Raw genomic sequence first — 21500 nt, forward strand, 5'->3', positions numbered from 1 at the left:
TCAGGCCTTGCTGCCTCCATAGCCTCTCTCAAGAAGCACAACTCAACTTAGTGCGTTAATTAGTTCCGTCAATCTAACGGATTTGAAATACTTGAAGCACAATTTTTGCCTCCAACTTAAAATTTACTTTTCATGAGCCACACTTTTACTTACTTACAAGCATAGAAAATGTGTTTTTTTAGCTGGAGAAGCCCTTGTAAACCACTTTGATGTTTTTGAATTGTGAATCTTCAACTTTAGCAACTCAGTTTTTAAAACCTTAAAAACAAATTTTCTTTGATAATGCGACGTGTACTTTTGTTTTAGTTCCTCTTCTGTATTGAAAAGTAAGTCCACGACCTCCCAAGAATAGGAGCTGGCATCTTCTTAGTTGATTTAAAGTACTCTGTCCCCAAAACCATTCAAGACGCTCAAAGAAAATTGGTAGATTGGGAAATATGCAAGAATATGCAGTTTAGTCAATTATTGCATTAAAGGAGCTGGTGTAGCCGAGCAGTCTAAGAGGCAGCATTAATAAGGCAAGAAACCTCTCCCTAGGTGCTGCGGGTTCAAAGCTCGGTGCCGGAAGTAACCCTTAATATGCGAAATATGCCATTGCATTTTCCCCCCAACTCTAATAATCATATACCAAAAGGTAATGAGGATAAGCATTTAAAAAGATCAAAGGGAGAAAATAGTTGCCTAGAAGGTGATATTACAGCAAAGATGACTAGAATTGATGACTAGAACATGACTTGGCATTTCATGGCCAAGAGTGGATAACAGCCAGACAGTGGTGTGACAGTTGATTTGATGATTTCGTAACCAGTATTTTTACTTGAAAAAAAGTGCTAAAAGACAATTCAAATTATTGTTTAGTGAAATGTTGCTGATAATGCAAATAAAAGTGAAAATAAGGTGAAACAACTCAAATATGCATGAAAGCTGGAAAATGGACAATGATTTGCATCTTTTGCCTTACAATGAGAATCTGTGTCACATTTGGGGTAGTCTCCCACTCAAGTAAGATGTTGGGGGAAACTCTAACATAGTCACAGGAAAAATATCAAAAGCATAATCTCCTTACATTACCGTTAGTAACACTTGCAATATTGTGGCCTGTTTATTATGGATTTTTTAGCTAGCTTCTTTGCTTTGAGCATCAGATATAAGGGCATTCGCGACAACCCCAGTCTATGTGTCGGGACAACATGTCGAATGAACTATTTTACATTGAAATGTGACCTGGACCAACTACTATAATCCGGCAAAAAGTTTACGAAACTTGGGAAAAAAATCCCAACGATATGATTCAAAGAGGCGCACGCACAGGGCTTGATACTATCCTCGTTGGCGCTCAGTTTGAGATTTGTTTGGAATACATTCTGCTGACTTTACAAACTTCCTGTTTGGGTGATCAGCTGCCTTTATGTGACAATCAGGGGCACTTTTGATCCAATGTTAAAAGTTAGAAGCGCGTCAAATTATTCTCTAGACCCTCATGAAATGCAAAAAATGAGCTTGACTTATAGAAGCTCATGTCTGACTAGATCAAGCTCTCCATCAACTTTCGTAAATCACTTACCAAAATATCCGCGATTATAGGTTCATGAATCAAGCCGTTGTTTAATTGGCAGCCCTGGCCAGAGTGGCTTACTTTACTTTTAAAAAGATACCGATTATCTTTGAACAGTGTAGTGCCTAAAACCATACCGCCTTTTCCTGGTTTCTCGGGCACCCAATATCACGCATTCGAACTTTAATGCTAAACAATCGATGTTATTGATAAGTAGTCACCCTGTCTGAATGGTGCTCTAAGTTCAGCTTATCGATCGTTTCCGTTTCTTCACCCTCTTTCTACTTTGCCGTGGCCGCGAACGCACGCATAGGTAAGTGCTCTCGGGAAAATCCCCCAAAATCTGTTTCATCTCTCCTCTCATTATCATGCATCATTGTACCCATGTCCTCTGAAAGCATTCTGCTGCCTTTTACCCGACCCTCAACCCTCTTGGCTAGCTTTAACCGCTTTCGTAATTGGTGTTTTTACTGAAAGTGGTGTTCGAACTTTGATTGCAGACCTTCACCATGGTGTTGATGAACTCACTGGCTGCGGCCTTAAAATCCATTAACAATGCCGAAAAACGAGGCAAGCGTCAGGTGCTCCTCCGACCCAACTCGAAGGTGGTGGTCAGGTTCCTGACTGTCATGATGAAGCACGGATACATCGGCGAGTTCGAAATCGTGGATGATCATCGTGGCGGCAAGATTGTGGTCAATTTGACTGGTCGTCTCAACAAATGCGGCGTCATCTCGCCCAGATTCGACGTGGGGATTCGAGAAATTGAGAAGTGGACCAACAATCTCCTCCCGTCCAGACAGTTTGGGTAAGAATGATTTTGGGGTTTTCATTTGTTTTGTAGTCCCTCCATTTCGCCACGCTCCCTGATCGTCCATTCGTGACCCAGGCGAGTGCCAGAAATTCTGAATTTCAATTCTTGGAGGAGAGGAAATGCGATATAGGAAGCATCGGCCCACACTATTGGGATCAATGTGCCGTAAATATACGCGACAACTGCAACTATATGGCTTATGTGAAAACTAAATTAAGTGCTTGGGTGGTTAGTTATTTTGTCATCACTTTTCAGATTCATTGTGGTGACTACCTCAGGAGGAATCATGGACCACGAAGAAGCCCGTCGCAAGCATCTTGGTGGCAAGATCCTAGGATTCTTCTTCTGATTCGATTACCTTGTTGCTGCCACTCAAACTTATGATGGCCAATAAAGCCTGGAAACTAAACTCAACCACGTGTCTTCGCTCTACCCCAAGGACATGCATACCTTGCCACTGCTGTTTCATCCTCATTTCCAATGACGGATGAAACAAACCAAGATAATCACAAGATTGGTGGCAAGAATGCAGACCAGGTCTGGGACCTCCTCTCCTGTTGTCTTTGAAGTGGGAAGGTATCACATGTTCTTGGGTAAACGTATTCTTTTGTTGGCCAATTCATTTAGCTAGGTGTGCTTTCAGACGAGACAGAGTATCAATTTGAACACGGAACAACGATCATCTTATTAAAGGTGAGTTGACTTCCGTTCTTACAATCATGAACAGACTCGACTATGATGATGCATTTTGAGCTTTTTGCTTGATTTTCTGTGATTGTTCAATGATAGGCCTGAGATATCACCCGTTTTAGGAATGAATTTATTTCTTCTTGCACGTCATTCATATTGTGATGTTTCAATTTCAGCCTTTGATGGAAGGAATCCTTCAACACTACTACCCCGTGACAATTCTCCACAGGTAATTCTGCGTTTTGGTTTTCTTGGGTCTTTTTTATCCTGATGACAAATTTCTGTATGATACAACTTGCTGCTCAATATACAAGGCTTAATCTTTTCTGATATGCTCTTTGAATAACCCATACTTACCAATTATTTACCAGTTGGTCTTATGTTTCCTACTTTCTGTTTCAGGTAAGAATCTACATGAATTATGTGAATTAAGAGACAATAAACATGACTTAAACCGAAAATGGCATTTATTTCAAATTAAATCCTTATTGCATTGACATTAGTTGGCATGGCTGTTCCGTATCATTCAGTGATAAAAGGGGTTCAATGAACATTTCATTTCTACTCTCCTAGATGGTGACATGCCCCACTTGAAATATTTCTAGGGGCATGAATTGTGCAAAAATTGTGAGCGGTTAGCAAAGGTCGTGAACTGGAAGAAGGGTTGTAAGACATGAAATTGAATTATGCAAGCAATTGTGAAGCCTAACTACGTGGTTTTCTTCAATACACATCCCGAGTATCTGAAATGAGAGGAGTGGTCATTGCAAGGCGCTGCTTGAATTTTATTTAAACACTGCTTGTACCTGATTCAGATCAAAGGGCTACAAATTAGAGCTAGTGTCATCTTAATACTGCATCGAAAGAGACCTAATCAATACGATGTTTGAAATGTATAGTTGATATTTGTGTCTAAGTGGGCCATTACAGTGAAAGCTTTGTTTTCATTAGTGCTAATCTACTCTCGGACTCGACATGAGCCAAATGAAACGAAAGTCATAACTTCTCCGCGAAAGGACCCCTTTGCATTTCTAATGCTATTGAAACATCCTTTACTCATGTTTCCAGTTCAGTATGCAGTTTCCACTTCTTCAACCCAAGGCCTTAATAGTCGTATTTTGAAAGGGGCACTTCTTGAAAATAAGGAATCAAAGCATTACTTTCCTGTGGGGAGCATGTAAAGATCCTAAAATCCCATAACACCATTTCAACACACTTTCAGTTCTCTCCTTCGCTTTGGGGCATTAATTAGATCTTAATCCTTAATAAATTTGCCATATGAAGGGAAGGAAATTTGAGGAAAAATGAAGCACCCAGATTTTGGGCATTTTGTGGAATGAGAGTCTAGACTAAGGGCGGCTTCACACTAGGATGGAAAACCAGGATTGAATACGATTTGAGGATGGAAGTCGGACTAGTGCTAGGGCGAGTCCTTTCCATGAGACTCAACTCCGGCTTGCGAAAAAAATCTCATTCTTTGGTTCAATTTTCACAATATGAGTCTTTTTGTTTGGCTTGAGTACAGTGAAAGACTCCAGTCCTCTGCTGGACTCGCCCCAGTACTAGCCTCACTTCAATCCTCAAACCGGATTCAATCCTGGTTTTCCATCGTAGTGTAAAACCGCCCTAACATCTCGGCCAACCTGGAATGGGCACTTGACTTTTTTATCTATGTATTCTGATATTGAGCCACGATACTGCCAGGGACAAACCTACACCAAAAATGACATTTTGTTAAGCTCTGTAGCCGAACTCGCTCGATAGTTGAAAATTTAATTGGATCACGGTGCGATGTGATGTTTGTCTAAATTCTCCCTTCACAAAATGCGCAAAATCAGGGTGCTGCACTACAATTTCCCTTGATCTTCCTCTTCACATGGGGTTGGTTTTAAGTAAAAACTGTTTTCGTGAATTCGCCCTCATGAGGACAATTTGAAGGGATTAAGCTACTAATTTTGAAAGCAATGAGCTTAACGATCAAAAGCAAAAGGAAGGAGACAAGGAGTTTGAGTGAAGTATGTTGTGTACTTTAGTGAAATATACACGAGCTTGTTCTTAATTCAAACTATCTAAAATATATTAAATAATCTAAAAGCCATATATTTATATGCCTTTACGTTGTGTTGGCCTTCAGTTTGGATGTGTGTGTTGTAAAGTTATAAGACGTTGATTTTATTATGAGGCATCTTACTTACTTTTATGTGATAGAATAAAGATCCTTAAAGCTAGTGGTTTGTGGAAACAACCTAATGGCTGGTTTTGAGCAGAAGACTGATCTTTCTTCGCCCATCATTCCTGCAGAGCCATTTTTGAACAAGAAAAAGATTGGCAGTCGTCAATTGGAAATTGGTCGTGACTGACGTTCCAGCAATCTAGAGAATAAAACATTGATCTTAAATGCATATCTTAGTGTTCTCGAGTATTCAATGCAGAAAATCCTTCTCGTACTTGAACGTGCAATTAAACTGAGATACTTACCCTTTGGGAGAGATAGGCCCGTTCATGGTCGTCCTCTTTGGCGGAGAGGACCAAACAGACGAAGCAGCTTACTTGAAAAAAGGCCCTGTCGAGACCTCGTGACCTGGAACAGCTAACATGCCTAACACAGAGGAAGACCAAGGAAGTGGAGAAAGGAGGTAACCAAACATCGAAGGCCACTTGTAAGGCCAAGGGTGACGGTATCTTTATTTCCAGTAGATAAGTTTGCAATTTGTATGACATACACCTGGCATTGAGAACAAAGCAATGTATTGTAAAAAATGGACATGATCAGTAAGCGGGGATACTTATTTACTGCAACAAGATCGCTCTGGTTTTGATATTTAAAGATACTCTATTTTGATCACATTGTGTACAAACCATATATAGAAAGATATCATTCCACGTCTACACAGGGTACTTCGTCGGGTACTTCTTCCTTTATGCGAACTAATCGGGTAGAGGAATCGGTGACATTCGGCACCGATTTCTTATCTTGAGCTTCTGAGCAGGACTCAAAAATATTATCATCTTCACTATTTGAAGGCTCAAAATTAAAGCGATGCAATTTCATCCTTTTCGATCGTCGGCCGGTAAGGGTAATGTCGTCGTTGAAATCATCGGATTCTGAAGTGGTCCCATCGGATGTGCCGTACTTCATTTTGAGCCCTTGCTTTTTAGATATCTTGCTCGAGCGCCTGACCTCCAATTCTGCCTCACTAGAATCACGTTCATCCAAGGGTCTTATTTTAGTGACTTCACGACGTAATCGTGACTTTAATTTAGCCCTTAGACGAGCCTCTTTTTCCTTCCGCTTGGACCGTTTTCCTTTACGTTGTATGAAGGCTGACGAGTCCAATCTCGATTTCTGATTTTTTGTCGGCAAATGTCCATTGGCAACACTGTAGCGCTTAATCCGAATGGCTCTTGCCCGCGCTTTTTGTTGTTTCAACTTTTGTTTCAACTCGTGAATCTCACTTAAGATCTTCTCATACTCCAAATCAAGCTTGTATTCCCGTAGAATCTTTTCAATATCATCCTCGGTCTCGACAGGCTTTTCATGCGATTTCTGCATTCTCTTAATTTGGGATTGAACCATTTCTTTGGAGTCTTCCTCATCAGTGAGGCATTGATCCATTACTGTGTTCTCAGTGGGTTGCGGTTCTTGCTTAAGATCCACCAGATTCAGCCGTTTGTGCAACTGATCGCGGGAGTTGTCGTCGCTTTCGCCAGTTCGGTTCGAGTTCTCAATCCGCCTCATGATCTTCATGGTATTGATTTTGTAGGAATCGGCCAAGGCGGCGATTAGGGGCGTGGAGTCGTCCGTGTCGTTTGGTAGAATGAGGGGCAACCGATCTTCTTCCTCTTCCAGAGGCGGGAGGTTTTGATTTTCAGGTGGCATGGGCTGGGGTTCTTCTTCCTCTTCTTCTTCCTCGTCCCCGTAGTCCTCGTCATCGTCGGTTCGATAAATGTCAAAACTTGGAGTTCCGGGAGTTGGGACGCGAGATTCCGGCTCTCTGGTTATGGAGCATAAAGCTATCTGGTAAAGGTCCGGGCTCTCTGGAGGAGAAGGGCACTCCTGATCGTCACTGCTGGCTTGTAGCACATTGGGCAATTCCTCAGCTTGTGGGCTGGAAGTTCGGGGCGCAACTTGGGGACTGGGACACGTGGGCTCCGTTGGAGGACTTGGACAAGTGGTCTCAATCATTGGTGAAGGACTTTTTATCGCATGGGGAGGAGAGGAACAGGTAGTCTCAGGTTGAAGAACTGGAGATTTGGTCTCAAGTTTGGGGCTTGGGCTTATTGCCTCGGGTTTGGTGGTGGAGATGGCCTTGCTACAAAGCTGCTCTTTTTCTTCAAAGGCCATGAGTCTTTCCTTCAAGGTCAGTGGCTTGGGAGTTAAGAGATCGCTCCCCGTAAAGCTACTACTGGAATCCGGCTCGGGTTTTTGATTTCGCTGCAAGCTAATTTTGATTTTATGCTCCACCATATTCTTGACGTGAATCGAGCTTTGGGGCGGCGTCTTAGCCTTATTTTTCTTGAGCAAATATCTTTCATTTTTGGCGAGCGTTTTCAATGCCCTATTAATGATTGTTTCGCGATCTTCCAACGGTTTTGTGAGAGGCTTATACTTGGTGGGAAATATTTCCTCTATGATTTCTGCCGATGAAGAGGACCCATCACCCGGTGATGCTGGGGGCTTTTCAACCAGGTTTCTTCTGCCATTGAGCTTTCTTTGACCGGGGCGAGGTTGATATGGATTGGTTTTTCGACCAAAGGTTTTATTCGTCCGATAATGGTTGCTTGGGCTTGATTTCCTTTGATGCCTCTCACGCGACGACGAAGACGAGCTAGAACGCGAACGTCGAGATCTTCGATAGGATCCTCTGGATCTGGATCTGGATCTAGATTTTGATCTAGATCTGGACTTTGATCTGGATCTTGACCTTGATCGTGATCTGGACCTGGAAGATAAGCTGGACGAGGTGTATCGAAGTGATCCTCGTCTGGATCGTGACCAAGAACGACTTCTTCGATAGGATCTTGAGTAAGATGACCTTCGGGGCGTTCGTGATCTTGGTCGTCGATATCCGTATCGGTTACCAAAAGAGTTCGTTGATGAATCCGAATACGACGATTGAGATGCAGATGAGTCAAAGGACCTAGATCGAGACCGGGATCGAGACCGGGATCGAGACCGAGATCGAGACCGAGATCGAGACCGAGACCGGGATCGAGATCGACCTCGAGCCTTGGAACGAGACTGAGTCTTTGGTTCGTCTCGAACGGGCGTGTCTTCTGGACAACTCAAGGCCGTGTCTGACGAATCACCTTGTGCGTCTCGAATCTTATCCAATTCTTCGTAGGTGAGTCTGGGAGCGTTTGGCAAGACGCTTTTGAGGACGATGACAACCCGTCGGGCGTCCGCCTGGGTTTTGCGAATGCAATGCGAGATTTGATTGGCCGCATACCCACTAAAATCAATGGAAGAAACTCTAGATTGTCCTGCGTGTTCCTTAATCAAGGCAAAGGCTTTCATTCAGACATACCCAATGCCCAGAACGCTTCCACGAACGACAGGGACCGTGGCCACGGGTTCACTGGCCTTCGATGGCTCTTCGTAAGTGAACTTGCACCCAAAACTAATTTCTGTATTACTCACAAACGATGTCGTGATTATGGGCCTAAGGAATGAAGAAGAAAAGGTATGATGAACGCTTTCTTTTTCTACAGACACTCTCACTCTCAATAAGGGGCTGAGAATATTGTGCTAAAAGAATCTAAAAGAAAGAAAAAAATAACGTGTCGAATCGACTTTCTCCTCGAAGTGAACTCACCTTCAGAGCTACTGAACCCCCTAAAAATCAACTGAAACGTTTTATATTTGTTTAAAAGCTCTGCCTAGCCCCTGTGTGAACATGTGGGCGAATACATCGTACAAGTTGTATCTTTCTCATTGCATATTTACCTGTCAAAAATATGCGAAGGCTCTATATGTGAAGTCAAGCATGCTCCTGGCAAATATTCTGTAATCACGACCGAGTTCACGAAATCTTTCGGAATGATCCCCACTTGAACAATGGGTCGCACTATCGAATCCATCATCCACGCGGGAATGGGGTCCACTTCATCTTTGGGATAGAGCTTGGCATTCCTGGCACCAGGATTGTTTAATTGATGACCGTACATGAACCCCTCTCCAAAGATGAGTCTGAAATCGTAATCAAATGCAATCTCCATATGGATCCTATACGAAAGGATAATGATAAAAATACCTTGTTCGGAGAGGTGTCTTTTCGATAGTGCTACGACGGAATTCACCCGTCTCCACTTGATCAAAAAGATCTTGGATCTTTTCCTCGATGCGATTACAATCATAGTCTTCGAAGATTTTCTTGGCACTCACGCTGCTGATCACCTTTTGACGAATTCCATCCTTTAGCTCTTTGGCTTTCGGAATGTCGCCTTTAGACGTTTCCACTGGAACTCTAAAAAGAATGAAATAAATATGATCTTCACTTTTGTGGTACGGACTCCTGAGCTTTTTCTCATCATATGAGGTATTGAATTTCAGGAAACACTTATGAAGAGCACCGTTAATGCATATGAATATCGGATGACACTTTTTTGGTAATCAAACCTTGGCATGATATTTTTTTTTTTCGTTTTGACCTAATCCAAAGCCCTTTTTGGATTCCGTTTCATCGCGAGCTATTGGAGACTCATTAAAGGCATGAGACCACGGAATTATCAAAAATATATCTTTGAAGCATCAAGTAGACTTACCCGTGCGACATTTTCTGCAGTTAAGGCGTGTTAAAGATAGAGACCAATAACATTCAACTAAGGAATTAGCATCATTCTAAGGGAAATAACTTACTTGGGTTTTCTCAATCGCATACCCATGCGATGGTCAAAAATATATTCTTCATCGTCCTTTAGAGTAGACATGATTCAAACCAATTTTCCCCCTTCCACGTCAATTCGTTCCCGTCCTGATGGCATTCGGGCAAACCTTAAAACCACACTGAGCAATCATCCATGTCCCGTACTGTTTTTGGCTGAGTAAAGGGCTCTTCCAAACAGGCTCGGATTGGACGAGCCAAAAGTGGTCACCTGGACTTTTGGCCAATCAAAATCCGTCACTTTACTCTGAACAAAGAAAGTGACTGATTTGAGATATAGTTTGCTGCATTTTCACTTAACCAAAGCCGTTTTCTTGTCAGCTAAAACGTGGATAAATCATCAATGAATCATGAGGCAACAAGAAACCAGATCAACCCTGTCTGCGACTTTCAGAATCTAAGTCAGTCATCATATGTTTTATCCCACCTACCGATTGCGCTGTCAAATGTTTTCAAATACTTTGACAGTCACACTTTGACTATCGTCGTACCAAAAAAATCGGCTTGTAACACACTAATTACTAAGAAGGCCTTGTCGTGCCCAAAATCATTGTCGGAGCATCATATCCAAGATGAGCATAGCTGGACACTCGGTCAGGCGAGGCTTGGGCCGAATCTCAGCCTCAACTTCGGCCTTATTTCTCTGTGACATGCAAGAGAAGTTCAGGCCCATGATTTCCTACTTTGACGAAGTGGTCCATAACTCGAATCGGGTCCTACATGCGGCTAAGACCATGAGCATGCCCGCACTAGTCACTGAACAATATCCCAAGGGATTGGGTCGCACTGTCCCAGAGTTGGAAATTGCCAAGTACGGCTTGAAACCATTCGAAAAGACCTGCTTCTCCATGGTCATTCCGAATTTGATGTCGCAGTTAAGCCAAGAGCAAAACGTGACCAAGTCTGTGATCCTGTGTGGGATTGAGACCCATGCTTGCATACTTCACACGACGTTGGATCTTTTGGAACGGGATGTGGAGGTTCATGTCTTGGTTGATTGTTGCTCTTCCAGAAGCATGACTGATAGGAAGTACGCCTTTGAGCGACTTCGGGACATGGGAGCTTTCTTGACCACTAGTGAGTGTGTGATCTTGGGCTTGACCGCGGATTCAGCCCATCCCAAGTTCAAGGCCTTGCAAAAATTGGTATACAACCCCGCGCCGGACACTGGGCTGCTCAAAATGTGACAACGTCAAATGTAACAGGCTCTGGTTTTATTTTTATACATCCAGCAATTCAATCGTCGTAGACTAAATAGCTATATTTCTATGCTGCAAAGCAGTTGCATTGAATATCTTCTTGTTGGTAGTTGAAGAGTATCGCGTAGCTCTGTCCTGGATTTTTAGCTTCAAAAAATGTCTACCAACTCTTCTGCTTTCCTCCAATTACATGATAAATTAAGAGCTGAATGGCATGATGTTTTTGGGAGCTAAATGATTTGTATATGTTGTGTGAACCAAGACCTATTATTTCTTTTCCCTCAGTGCCGCAAACAACAACATAATGCACTTGATAAGTTGTATGGTCAAAAAATTGGGTTGTTTTTTGGGGGGGGGGAAACAAAAGCGTAAAAAATGTGGAATATTTGGAAGGAACACTTTCACAACATTCCTTACCTCGATTGAGGATTTGCCATATATTTTCTGTCCTTTTAAAATAATTAAAAAAAATCACACCTATTCCTTCTTCTTTAAAGTTGTGCAAAATTATTCATGAAGGAAAGCAGTCACTTTTGACCAAATGGCAAACTCAAAGACACATGGCAGGCCTTTATCGGTACACAACCTTTCATCAAAGAAATGAATAAACTCAAAAAATGTCGCCTGTTCTAGCCGAAATATGTTTTTTTCAGTTGAGATCACTTTTTAATAAAACTTAAAACAAACTTGTGAAAATGCGCAAAAAAAGTTGTGAAAATGCAAAAACATGGTCAATAGTGCAAAAAACTGTTTCAAATGGGAAAAGGTCGTTTGAAGCACCTACTAGTCTCCGCTTTTAGGCACAATTTAGAAAAAAAAGGTTAAAAAGTTTTTTTTTTCACGTTTTAACTTTCTTCCTCGATGTCTAGTAATGAGTAATTTTGATTTTTCAGTCTCAATTCGAATGGCTCAAAGATATATTCATCTTGATGCGAGTAAAACAACTTAAAAGTTCAACGTGGCTTTCGTCGAGCACCCTGCCCCTGACCATCAACGATTAACAAATACAGAATTGACGATAATCCTTCTTGACATTTCAAACATCGTCAGTCGTTGGCACCATGGTTCTCGAAAGGAGTCTGGTGCTGACTAATTGTAATGGAGTATATTCCTTGGGGACTTCCAATTGCTTTCGTACTTCTGATTCGGACATCAACATGGTCACCGGATTGGCGATCTGAAGCTTCTCCGTGAATGCCACTGTGTCAAGGTTGAGCTCGAATTGAGACTGCTTGAGATGATACAAATCTTGAATACTTTCGCGTTTAGGATCAAACGCTGGCACGGACTTTTGAAAATTCCTCGGGACCCGGAAATCTCCTTCAAACAGGCGTTCCACTTCCTGAATTTCTTGGGACGTAGGTTGGAAATCGTACCGTTCATCGGAATCCGGCCCAGGCATGTAATGGGTTCGTCGATTCACAGATAGTAAATGATTGGTAGACTTCAGAATAGCCAACCAAGCGGGATCGTACTCCAAGGACACCTCTCCGCTCTCGATTTCGGCACCTACGGTCAAAATCTGGAGAAAGGGTGACCCACTTGAGCACTTATCCAAGGACAGGAATTTGGTGTTTCGACCGCCATCATGCTCGATTACGGCCGCGTATTTGCAATGCAGGTGAGCGGAGAACCAATATTCGGGTTGAACGATATCCAAAACCTCGCGTGTGGGGGGCGAGCCTAATCGATGTTCATCGCTTTGATCTCTAAAATGCGGTTTCAAGTCGAGCAGCCCTTCCAGATTGCCGAATTTATCCACACCCTCGGGCCAGTCATGGCTCATAACAATCTGAGGCGGATCCGGAGCCAATTGTTTCATCCGAAACACCTCCAAATTACGAATGTGATAAGCGCTCCGCAAAGTCGACATGTTGTAAGGCGGACGTTCAAAGTGGCCCCTGAGGTAGTTATCCGGCTTAAAAATCCCGGATAATCCGCCAATCCGCACCCCGCCCACATTCAAAACCCCGGCATAACCTAGATAGTAGATATTGGGCGCCACCCAACCCCCATAGGGTAGTTCTTGCAAGACATTACTGGCTTCATGATTGCCGCCAATGAAGAGGGTAAGGATCGGCGCCACTTTTTCGCCCGAGTAGTACTTGTAGAACGAGCACATGTCCTTGTACTTGTCGGGTCTCGCCATACATAGAAGATCCCGGAGATTGCGGACGGATTGAAAATCGCCGCAACACAACAAGAGATCGATTTTCTGGCCCGTTTGCGCCTGACACTCGGCAATGGCGGCGTATGTCTCTTCCAAGGCCCCATGAGCGCACCCATCTATAGCGATGTGCATCTTGGATACGCCCCTTAAGGGTAAGGGAAATATTTGCGTCAAACGTGGTTAGTATCTGGCCACTTGCGGGAATTTCTTCTTGCGTTTCCGTCTGTTTTAGGGATGTGCGGAAACTTTTGAAATAACTCGAGTCACGCGAGCTTTTTTAACCAAAAATTCATCCAGAAATGGCGCACGAGTCTTTAGCGCAACCCATTAATTCTCAAGTTTTTCCAGAAAAAGTAATTACTTTGAATACTGTTTATATTTGTCTTTGTTTTTTTAGTGAAGGTTGTTTTACAACGATGATGTTAATATCAGTGAAAATTGAGATACCTGAGTGAAATTCGGACATTTAGGCAAGCGCTGGTACAAACAAGCAAACTTGCCTGCCAATGCCAGTGATGCAAAATTGGAGCTTCAAACTGGTTCTAACGAAGCTGACCTTTCCTCATATAGCAATGCGAAAGAAGGGTCAACTTTTCAAAAACGTGTTTGAAGCCCCAAACTTGCATCACTGACAATGGTACCAGCAAACAAACGAACCTGCCAAAGCTTGCGTAAACGTCCCCATAGCCAAAAGGAAGGCAGAAAACAAATTTACCGAATTGAAATCATATTATCCAAATTTGAAGTTTTCTAGCAAAAACCGGCTTACCTACCTAAACAATGGTCGCTCAATGGTGATTTGGCTATTCCTCTTATATTGGCAAAAATTCTCAAAAATGGTAAGCCAAACATGTCGAAATGAGAGGTTTGCGGGGGGATGAAAGTACATTATCGTGGCGCAATGCCAAGGGTCCCAAACTTGTGCAATGGGAAACTTTTTTTGAAATTGCAAAGTTTGAAGATTTGGAAAGCATTTCATTGATGTGCTTCAGGATGATGACATTGATTGTGATTTCGGACAAACATTAAAACTATGAAACGACACTTTTATTCAAGTATCAATATCAATGCAAAAAAACTACAGGACGTCTCCCATAGCTCATTGAGGGAATATATTACAAGTATAGTTAAAACTTTAAGAGATAAAGTCTGCTAAAAATTGATTTATCTTTTCACGGGGCACTTCTTGAGGACTGACCATGAACCATGAATAGGGACGGTCAAATTGTGTAAAAATATTTATTTCACAAAAGACCTCTTTTTTACACATTTGCACTTTTCAACTTTATTTGCACCTTCATACTTTGATTTTGCATCTGTTTTTGAACATTTAGTCTAAGACTGTTGTTTTGCTTGGAATCAGAACCTTTGTGGCATTAGAATTGGTTTCAAAGCTTGAAACTAAGGCTCCCTCGAAAATTAAGATATGAAAAGCTGAATTTTGAAGAATTGACGACAATTTAACCCTGATTACTATCAACAGGCCACCTTCTTGGTCTCCTGTCTTATTTTTTCGTAGGCTTAATGTTCATCCACGATGAACTAGCCAAGACAACTTGCTCTTGACATATCATACTAGGAGACTTTAATTTCCCGAAAACTGCAGTTGAGTGGCATCCAAGCCCCCATGGTTACACGCCGTTCCCCAACTCCTATTCCACTTGCTGCCAAAAACTTGATGATTTTATGTTCAAGGGTAACCTGTCCCAGCATGTGGGCACTGCAACACGAGTTGATAGTGTACTAGATCTGGTACTTGCCAGTGATTCAGACATAATTTCTGCTATCCAAGTAACCCAAGTGGCCTCTCCAATCATAGCATTCTGGAAATATATAACACAATTCATGAGAAAAAAATCCCAAATCCCCAAAAAAGTCTCAAAAACTGGACTTGCCAAGTTTTGCTTTCATGAAGAATGCTGGCCCTTGATAATCTCAACTATAGAATCCTTTGACCTTGTTCCCAAAATGGAACAGGAGCCTAACATTGACAATGCCATGTCATTGCTCATAAGCTCACTTGAGGGGCCATATGACCACGTAGGAGTTCCTCTTTTAGTGAATAAAGAAAATGGAATGAACTGCCTGAAGTTTTCGAGTGCTCCAGGGTCTGATAGCGTGACAACCCAATTCCTTAAACGCGCCGCACAAGCCATTGCACTTTATGAATAGGTCTTTATCAGAGGGTTTTATGCCCATCCAAGTAAAAACTGCCCATATTGTGCCAATTTATAAAGGAGGAGAAAGGGGCATACCTGGCAATTATAGACCAATATCCCTAACGTCAAGGGTCATGGAAAAGGTGGTTATTAAAAACTTCTTAATTAACTTGACAAAAAAGGTAGTATTCCTGACCAACAACATGGGTTTCGTACTCAGTTTAGCACAGTGACTCAACTTATTTAACATTTTGACGACTAATTGAGGGACTACAGCATAATGAATGTGTAGATAATATTTACTTGGACTTTGCTAAAGCTTTTGACAAAGTAAACCACATTCTACTTTTAAATTGTTTAAGTAAAATAGATATCAATGGTAATACATACTCTTGGATCAGAGAGTTCCTGACCAAATGTACCCAAGTTATTCAAATTGAAGGGTGCTTGAGTCGCACTTGCCAAGCAAGTTGCCATCCAACATTTGGATGCAATAGATGTTGCAAAATTATGCCAAGATTAAATGCCAATGCTCATTATGAAAAAAGTCAGTAGTCTGCAAATTTTAGGGTTTAGGAGTGTTTGAAGCCAAAAACACAATTTCTTTAGAGAATTGTCATCTTAATGGGGTGAAAAACAATAAGATATTGGTCATATAAATTTTAGGGAAAAAACATTTTTTTAGAGTAATGGTTGTGTAACGAATTGCTATTTTTGACGAAACTAATTGTCACCGTAATTTGTTCCTTTAATTGAGAAACAAATAATGCCCTGCTTGTTAACTACTTTTGCAAAAAATATTGCTGGAGGTGTGAGGCTTTTTCCCCCTTTGCCATTTCTCTTGAATGACCAAGTTCAAAGCATGAACCTTAACAAAGAGAGTTGTTTTCACATTTTGCACTTTCATTTGCAAATATCTTGTTGAATAGAATTAGCCAAGATTAGGATAAATGTAATGCTAAATTAACCATTATTGATGTAGTTCAAGTTCATCTAAGAGTTCCAATAAGGATTGAAAGAATTGTAACCCTGAAGGCAGGGCTGAATATCCTAAGCAAAAAGGTACATAACAAATGAGTCCTTGAAGTATTAAAGTGCATTACTAATGCTGCTTGGTGCATAACTTTAATTGAAAAATGTCCAATTTAGAAAATTTCTGGGAAATTTGGTCAAAAAAACACCTGAATGTTTAAAATTGCCATGAAATGACAAGATATTTGAACTAAAAATAAAAAAGTTACTCATCACTGGTATTTCACCATCTCACATAACCTCAAATCATTCATAAAAAATGCAATCACTTTTGTTTGTATCTGTATTCAAATGATTTCAAAAGATTCAGACACTGTCATGATTACTCCTTACTTGACGAGCACTCTACTCTTTACTAACGCTATGTTTCCTTTTTTGGCCACTAGAGTTTGTTCAACTCTTGCATCACAGCCCCTGTACTGTATGACTGATAACGAGTCAGCACTTTGAAAATCATCATTTCCAACAAATAGTGCTAGGAAAACCACAGATTCACAATTTACCAGACAGTATGATGACGAAAAGTTGCTTGTATGCTACAAATATACAATATATAGCTCACTGTTTATCGCTATTTGGATTTAAATTTTTTTTCTTGCTTTACCCTTATAGAGACGTGTTAAGTACCGGATCGGATTTCACCTGTGTGAGCTAGTCAGGCTGCGCCACAATCGTGTCAAGAACTAGCATCATTTTAGCACATCCGGTGCTTCCAAATTTTCATTGACAGTTTTGTTCGCCATTTTAGGAAATCATAAGACAAATATTTTGACCCATTTCAGTCCAACATTCATTTGATAAAGATGACGCATTACATGGCAAGTGACAAGAACATGCAGAAAATACTAAAAAAATACTTGGGGCCAACTTTTCGTCGTCAGTAAGAAGTGTGGTGACACTTCATTCATGGTTGAAGCAGAGGGAGCACTGGTATGAAATCCCAAATCTATAGGATTTAAAGGATCTCTCAGAAGGGTTGGTGGTGTATTTATGATGTTAGAATAGATCAGCAATAAGTTGTTCAGCGAAAAATACCTTGTTACAGTCAGGCAACTTAAATCGTATTCTTAGTTTGTTTGCAACAAGAGGAGGGAGCGTAGAATCAAAAGGACTATGGGATGTCCAGGAGATGTCTTTTCCTTTGTAGACAAAAAGTGGAGCAGTTTTGGTCTCTTTACCAACTCCCATTAGGAATGAGTTGTCATCAAGGACATTTCTGGTATTCCAAATGTATCGTGTGATGGGAAGTTTCCACGTCAAAATTTAGCTTTTGAGACACAATTTAGAACAAGTTATTCCCATGGGGTCTGTCAAAGATGATATATGCGTACAAATAGTTCAATTGACCATTGTCATTTGAGAATGGTGAAATGATCTGGGAGGATTTATTGAATATATGAATATCATAAATTTTGAGCTGAAGGTGGGCATAATTCAAGCTGTTTTACATTGATATCATAATAGGCCTCCAAATAGCATTGCTTTCCCAATGCTTTCAAAGAAAACTTCAAATCAGGGACTGGTGAAGACAAGAAATATCTAGAGTTCGACTTAAAAAAGGGATTTTCTAAAATATAGAAAGCTAGAATTAAAGGCACCCTTTCAACTTTTCCTTGAAAACTATCATAGTATAAGACTCTTTTTTGAGGTTCTATTTGACTCAATGTAACCTTGTTTGAAAGAGCAAAAAATGAATGCCCACACTGTATAATCCTTTTCATTCTCCCTTGCTTTCTCTCCTTGCGGACAATCAAACGTAAAAGCACATCAATACACTCTAAGGTGCCGCATTTGAACTAAGTATTTTTCATAGAACAAACCGTTATTGATACATTCTAACCCCATAAACAGACCACTAACTCTTTTGAGAGACCTTTCAAATGTTGAAAGATTAAAATTATAACCACTTTTTACCTCCAAATTTGAACTAAACAAAGTGTATATTGTATACTTGTATCATTAGGAACTTGTGAAAATGTCCTTTTTGTGGTACTTTTTTGTTAGAAATGACGATTGCAGAAGTCTTTTTTGTGTTATCAAACAAGCAGCATGCAGCTTCCTCTTTAGTTCTTATTTACATGTCATAATTGCTCGGAATTTTACCCATTGAGGACTTGAAAGGTCTCCCAGACGAGTTGCTGGGTTATTCATTGTATTGCAATACTTCAGCAATATATTTTTCATTGTATAATCCCTTGATGAAATCTGGCATCTGAAAGGGTGTTCTCTGGTGATGGAATCAAATAAATTTTCAAAATCAAGGTTGCCGAAAAACATGGAAATTGAAGCACCGACACATTACATCGCCATGTAAAATGTTAAGTCTGATTAAAAAGCAACCCTGGTTGGACAAAAGGAAAATCAGAGTTACTTTTTAAGGCTAATTAAAGGAATTCCGACATTCCAACAGTCATGCCACACGGCAGTAATATTTTCCAGCAAAGTTTGATGGGCTCGCCAACAACAAAAATTCTCCCAGTCCTAAGCCGTGAGAGCATGGGAACAGTTTAAGCTATAGCTGAAAATAGGTAATGAGCGGGCAATAGGGGGATGTCAAGTAAAGGAAATTCAAGGAAAAATGTGGTCCGGCACCCTAATTTTGGGCATTTTGGGGAGAGAGAACTAAGACAAACATCACAGTCAACTCGCACCATTCGTCCATTGAATTTTCAATAATTGAGGGATTTTGAGTGAGTTGTGTTACAAAAACCCTACTAAATGAGCATGTTTGGTGTTAATTAGTGAACGCACTATCAAATTGGCTCAATACCACAATGCTACAAATTTTTACAAAGCCAATTACAAAGCATGTAAAATGGAAAAAAATGTCAAAATCCAATGCATGCGCAGTGTGGTTTGGCTGGGCATGTTGTCTTTGAATTTACTCCATGGAATAACGTCAGTTGTCCATGAACGCGTTTACTTGACTAGCCCTATATAAGCCAATCTTTCACGAACGAAATTTGGATTGTTTCCGCTCCATTTGATTTTTTTTCACCCTCTGTACCACTCAGGGAGACGAAAACTGAGAAGACCTTTAATGAAATATGAAAAGGGATGGAAAATGGATCTCCTGAATTGGGCCTCTTGTCCGGATTCGACATGGCTATGGATTCAATTTAACTCAAGCAAGTAGGATTTAGTTCTTGTAAATTAACTGCTTTCTTTGAAATATTTCACGTCTTTTTCCAAATCTCTCCTAAACCACTATAGTGACACACTGAAAACAGTTTGCAAACAACAAGTTCATCGCGATCGTTCAATCTACTAGCACTCTAGTTCAATCGAATCTGATCGCCAAAAGTCTGAAAGTTGAAGGGGCATACTGGAGTGTCAAATATCGATGGAGTTGGCGTAAATTAGTGTCAGTCATAAGTGTGAGGTCTTTATAAACGGTTCTGTTTGATTTCCCGTGGATGTTGACCATATTTGCGCCAGAAATAGGAGATGCCTCTGTGCAGTTGAGAGTGTCGACTTACGAATCAGCTATCCATCAAAGTTTGGGAAAGCCCCCCAAAAAAGTTTACTGACTGATGTAATAGAGAAATCTTTAAAAACGGCCGTCTCATAAGGAGTGTCGCCAAAGTCGTCATGAGTCTCCAATTGACAAGGATAGAATAACCATTTTGAACACCTTCATTTTTTCTCAACGATGATGGCCAAGGCAAAATAAAACTTGAACGAAACCAAGAGCATTCAAATTCAAGGTCATGTGTTGAAGTGGTTTGCACAGGGCTCTTGCGTGAGAGAAGTTCTCTGGTTGATTCTTGAGGAAGTTTTAAAACTCAAAAGTCGCAACAATAAACGGAGAACTAATCTTAACTCCGTGATACCGGACTTGACATTGCTTATCTGAAAAATGTATGGATAATATGGTGGCTGACTCGGTTGACAAGACTACACTGAACAATCCTACCATATCACACCTACTTCACAAGAGTTCTACAAAACATGACCTAATACAAATGGATACCCAAGATCTTTCGGATATGTAGGGATGTGTCAACCGTAAAAATGCCACCGCTTTTTCAACCAACAATTGAACTTCTGTCTCAAAGCGAGCTTAAAGTTTTACCTTTTTATCGTTTCTTGCTCTATCCTTTTTTTTGTGTGTAGCAGCTCCACTTATTTCGACGCTATTGGTATTGACGCATGCCATAGCCAAAACTTCGACACATCCCTTCGTAAGTCAAAAGGGGGCGCTCAAGTGCAAAGGGGTAAACAAAGACCCCCGTGAGCATGTCCTATTGTTAAAGGATTCAGCATTCGAGCAACGTCATGCCAATTAATGTATGATCAATATTCCATCTAGCTGTAATGAAATCCGATAACAATTTGAATTTGTTCTCCGTATATTTATCAACATCAGATTTCAAGCAAACCGTTACAACCACCCTCTCTGGACATTTGACAGTGTAAACCAGTTGACTTGGTGTTCTTTATGAGGTTTGTTGGTTGGATAACTTGAATCGCGGAGCATTGTTTTCATCATTTCCCACGTCAATTTTTGGTCAAGATGGTTGATTTCTTGCACCATGGCGTGACCGTGTAGAAAGTTAAAGCCTACTTGGAATATTCAGTCTTCATTTGAAATCCATGGGAGTTTTACAAACTCGAAACTCATAACATATTATCAAAAGCACTTGTTTCAACCAATTTACAACAAAGAATTATTCTAATGGTTGATTCTTCTATTTTTAGACGTATATCCTAGGAATTAGTTTTGGCCACGCTGGCCAGGGAGGAGCAACTGATTTTGTCAAAAGGGGGGAGAAAGTTGAAAATTCCTAGGACTTCCAACAGATTCTTGTTTTTCAAAAAAGTTGTTAAAACTGCCCATTAGCTAAGCTTTAGCTCACACTGGTGCAATCATATGACTCTAATGTACAGTATGACGCCAAAAACACTCCTTGGCGAGCTTATCCAACTTCTTTACTATATAGAATATCACTGTGGCCATATGGCATTGCGAACCTGAAGCAGAGGGCGCTTCCTCC

At 40.9% G+C, this 21500-nt stretch overlaps 4 protein-coding genes across 4 annotated transcripts in view; 2 read left to right on the top strand and 2 right to left on the bottom strand.

Moving 5' to 3' along the window:
* The window catches only part of LOC131886445 (small ribosomal subunit protein uS8A), a 41004-nt gene extending 38226 nt beyond the window's left edge, over window positions 1-2778 (top strand). The window contains exons 2-4 of the mRNA XM_059234785.1: window positions 1842-1868; window positions 2056-2363; window positions 2625-2778. Coding sequence (XP_059090768.1) covers window positions 2065-2363; window positions 2625-2718 — 393 coding nt within the window. The 5' untranslated portion in view covers window positions 1842-1868; window positions 2056-2064 and the 3' untranslated portion in view covers window positions 2719-2778. The remainder of the gene's footprint in view (window positions 1-1841; window positions 1869-2055; window positions 2364-2624) is intronic.
* Window positions 2779-3500: 722 nt separating this feature from the next.
* On the bottom strand, window positions 3501-10114 carry LOC131886370 (serine/arginine repetitive matrix protein 1-like). The gene is made up of 7 exons (XM_059234676.1): window positions 9919-10114; window positions 9314-9526; window positions 9007-9249; window positions 8588-8722; window positions 5538-8512; window positions 5255-5431; window positions 3501-3802 (listed from the first exon to the last, which is right to left on the bottom strand). The coding sequence occupies exons 1-5, from the start codon at window positions 9987-9989 to the stop codon at window positions 5935-5937; spliced, it is 3240 nt and encodes a 1079-aa protein (XP_059090659.1). The 5' UTR covers window positions 9990-10114; the 3' UTR covers window positions 3501-3802; window positions 5255-5431; window positions 5538-5934.
* Window positions 10115-10396: 282 nt separating this feature from the next.
* Window positions 10397-11221, top strand: LOC131886436 (isochorismatase domain-containing protein 2A-like). The gene has a single exon (XM_059234771.1). The coding sequence runs from the start codon at window positions 10516-10518 to the stop codon at window positions 11128-11130; it is 615 nt and encodes a 204-aa protein (XP_059090754.1). The 5' UTR covers window positions 10397-10515; the 3' UTR covers window positions 11131-11221.
* Window positions 11222-11882: 661 nt separating this feature from the next.
* Window positions 11883-20643, bottom strand: LOC131886389 (lariat debranching enzyme-like). The gene is made up of 2 exons (XM_059234698.1): window positions 20579-20643; window positions 11883-13457 (listed from the first exon to the last, which is right to left on the bottom strand). Exon 2 carries the CDS (start codon window positions 13442-13444, stop codon window positions 12179-12181), a length of 1266 nt encoding a protein of 421 aa, XP_059090681.1. The 5' UTR covers window positions 13445-13457; window positions 20579-20643; the 3' UTR covers window positions 11883-12178.
* Between the last annotated feature and the right edge of the window lie 857 nt (window positions 20644-21500).

Source organism: Tigriopus californicus, chromosome 1 (assembly GCF_007210705.1).
Source record: "Tigriopus californicus strain San Diego chromosome 1, Tcal_SD_v2.1, whole genome shotgun sequence".
Classification (NCBI taxonomy): domain Eukaryota; kingdom Metazoa; phylum Arthropoda; class Copepoda; order Harpacticoida; family Harpacticidae; genus Tigriopus; species Tigriopus californicus.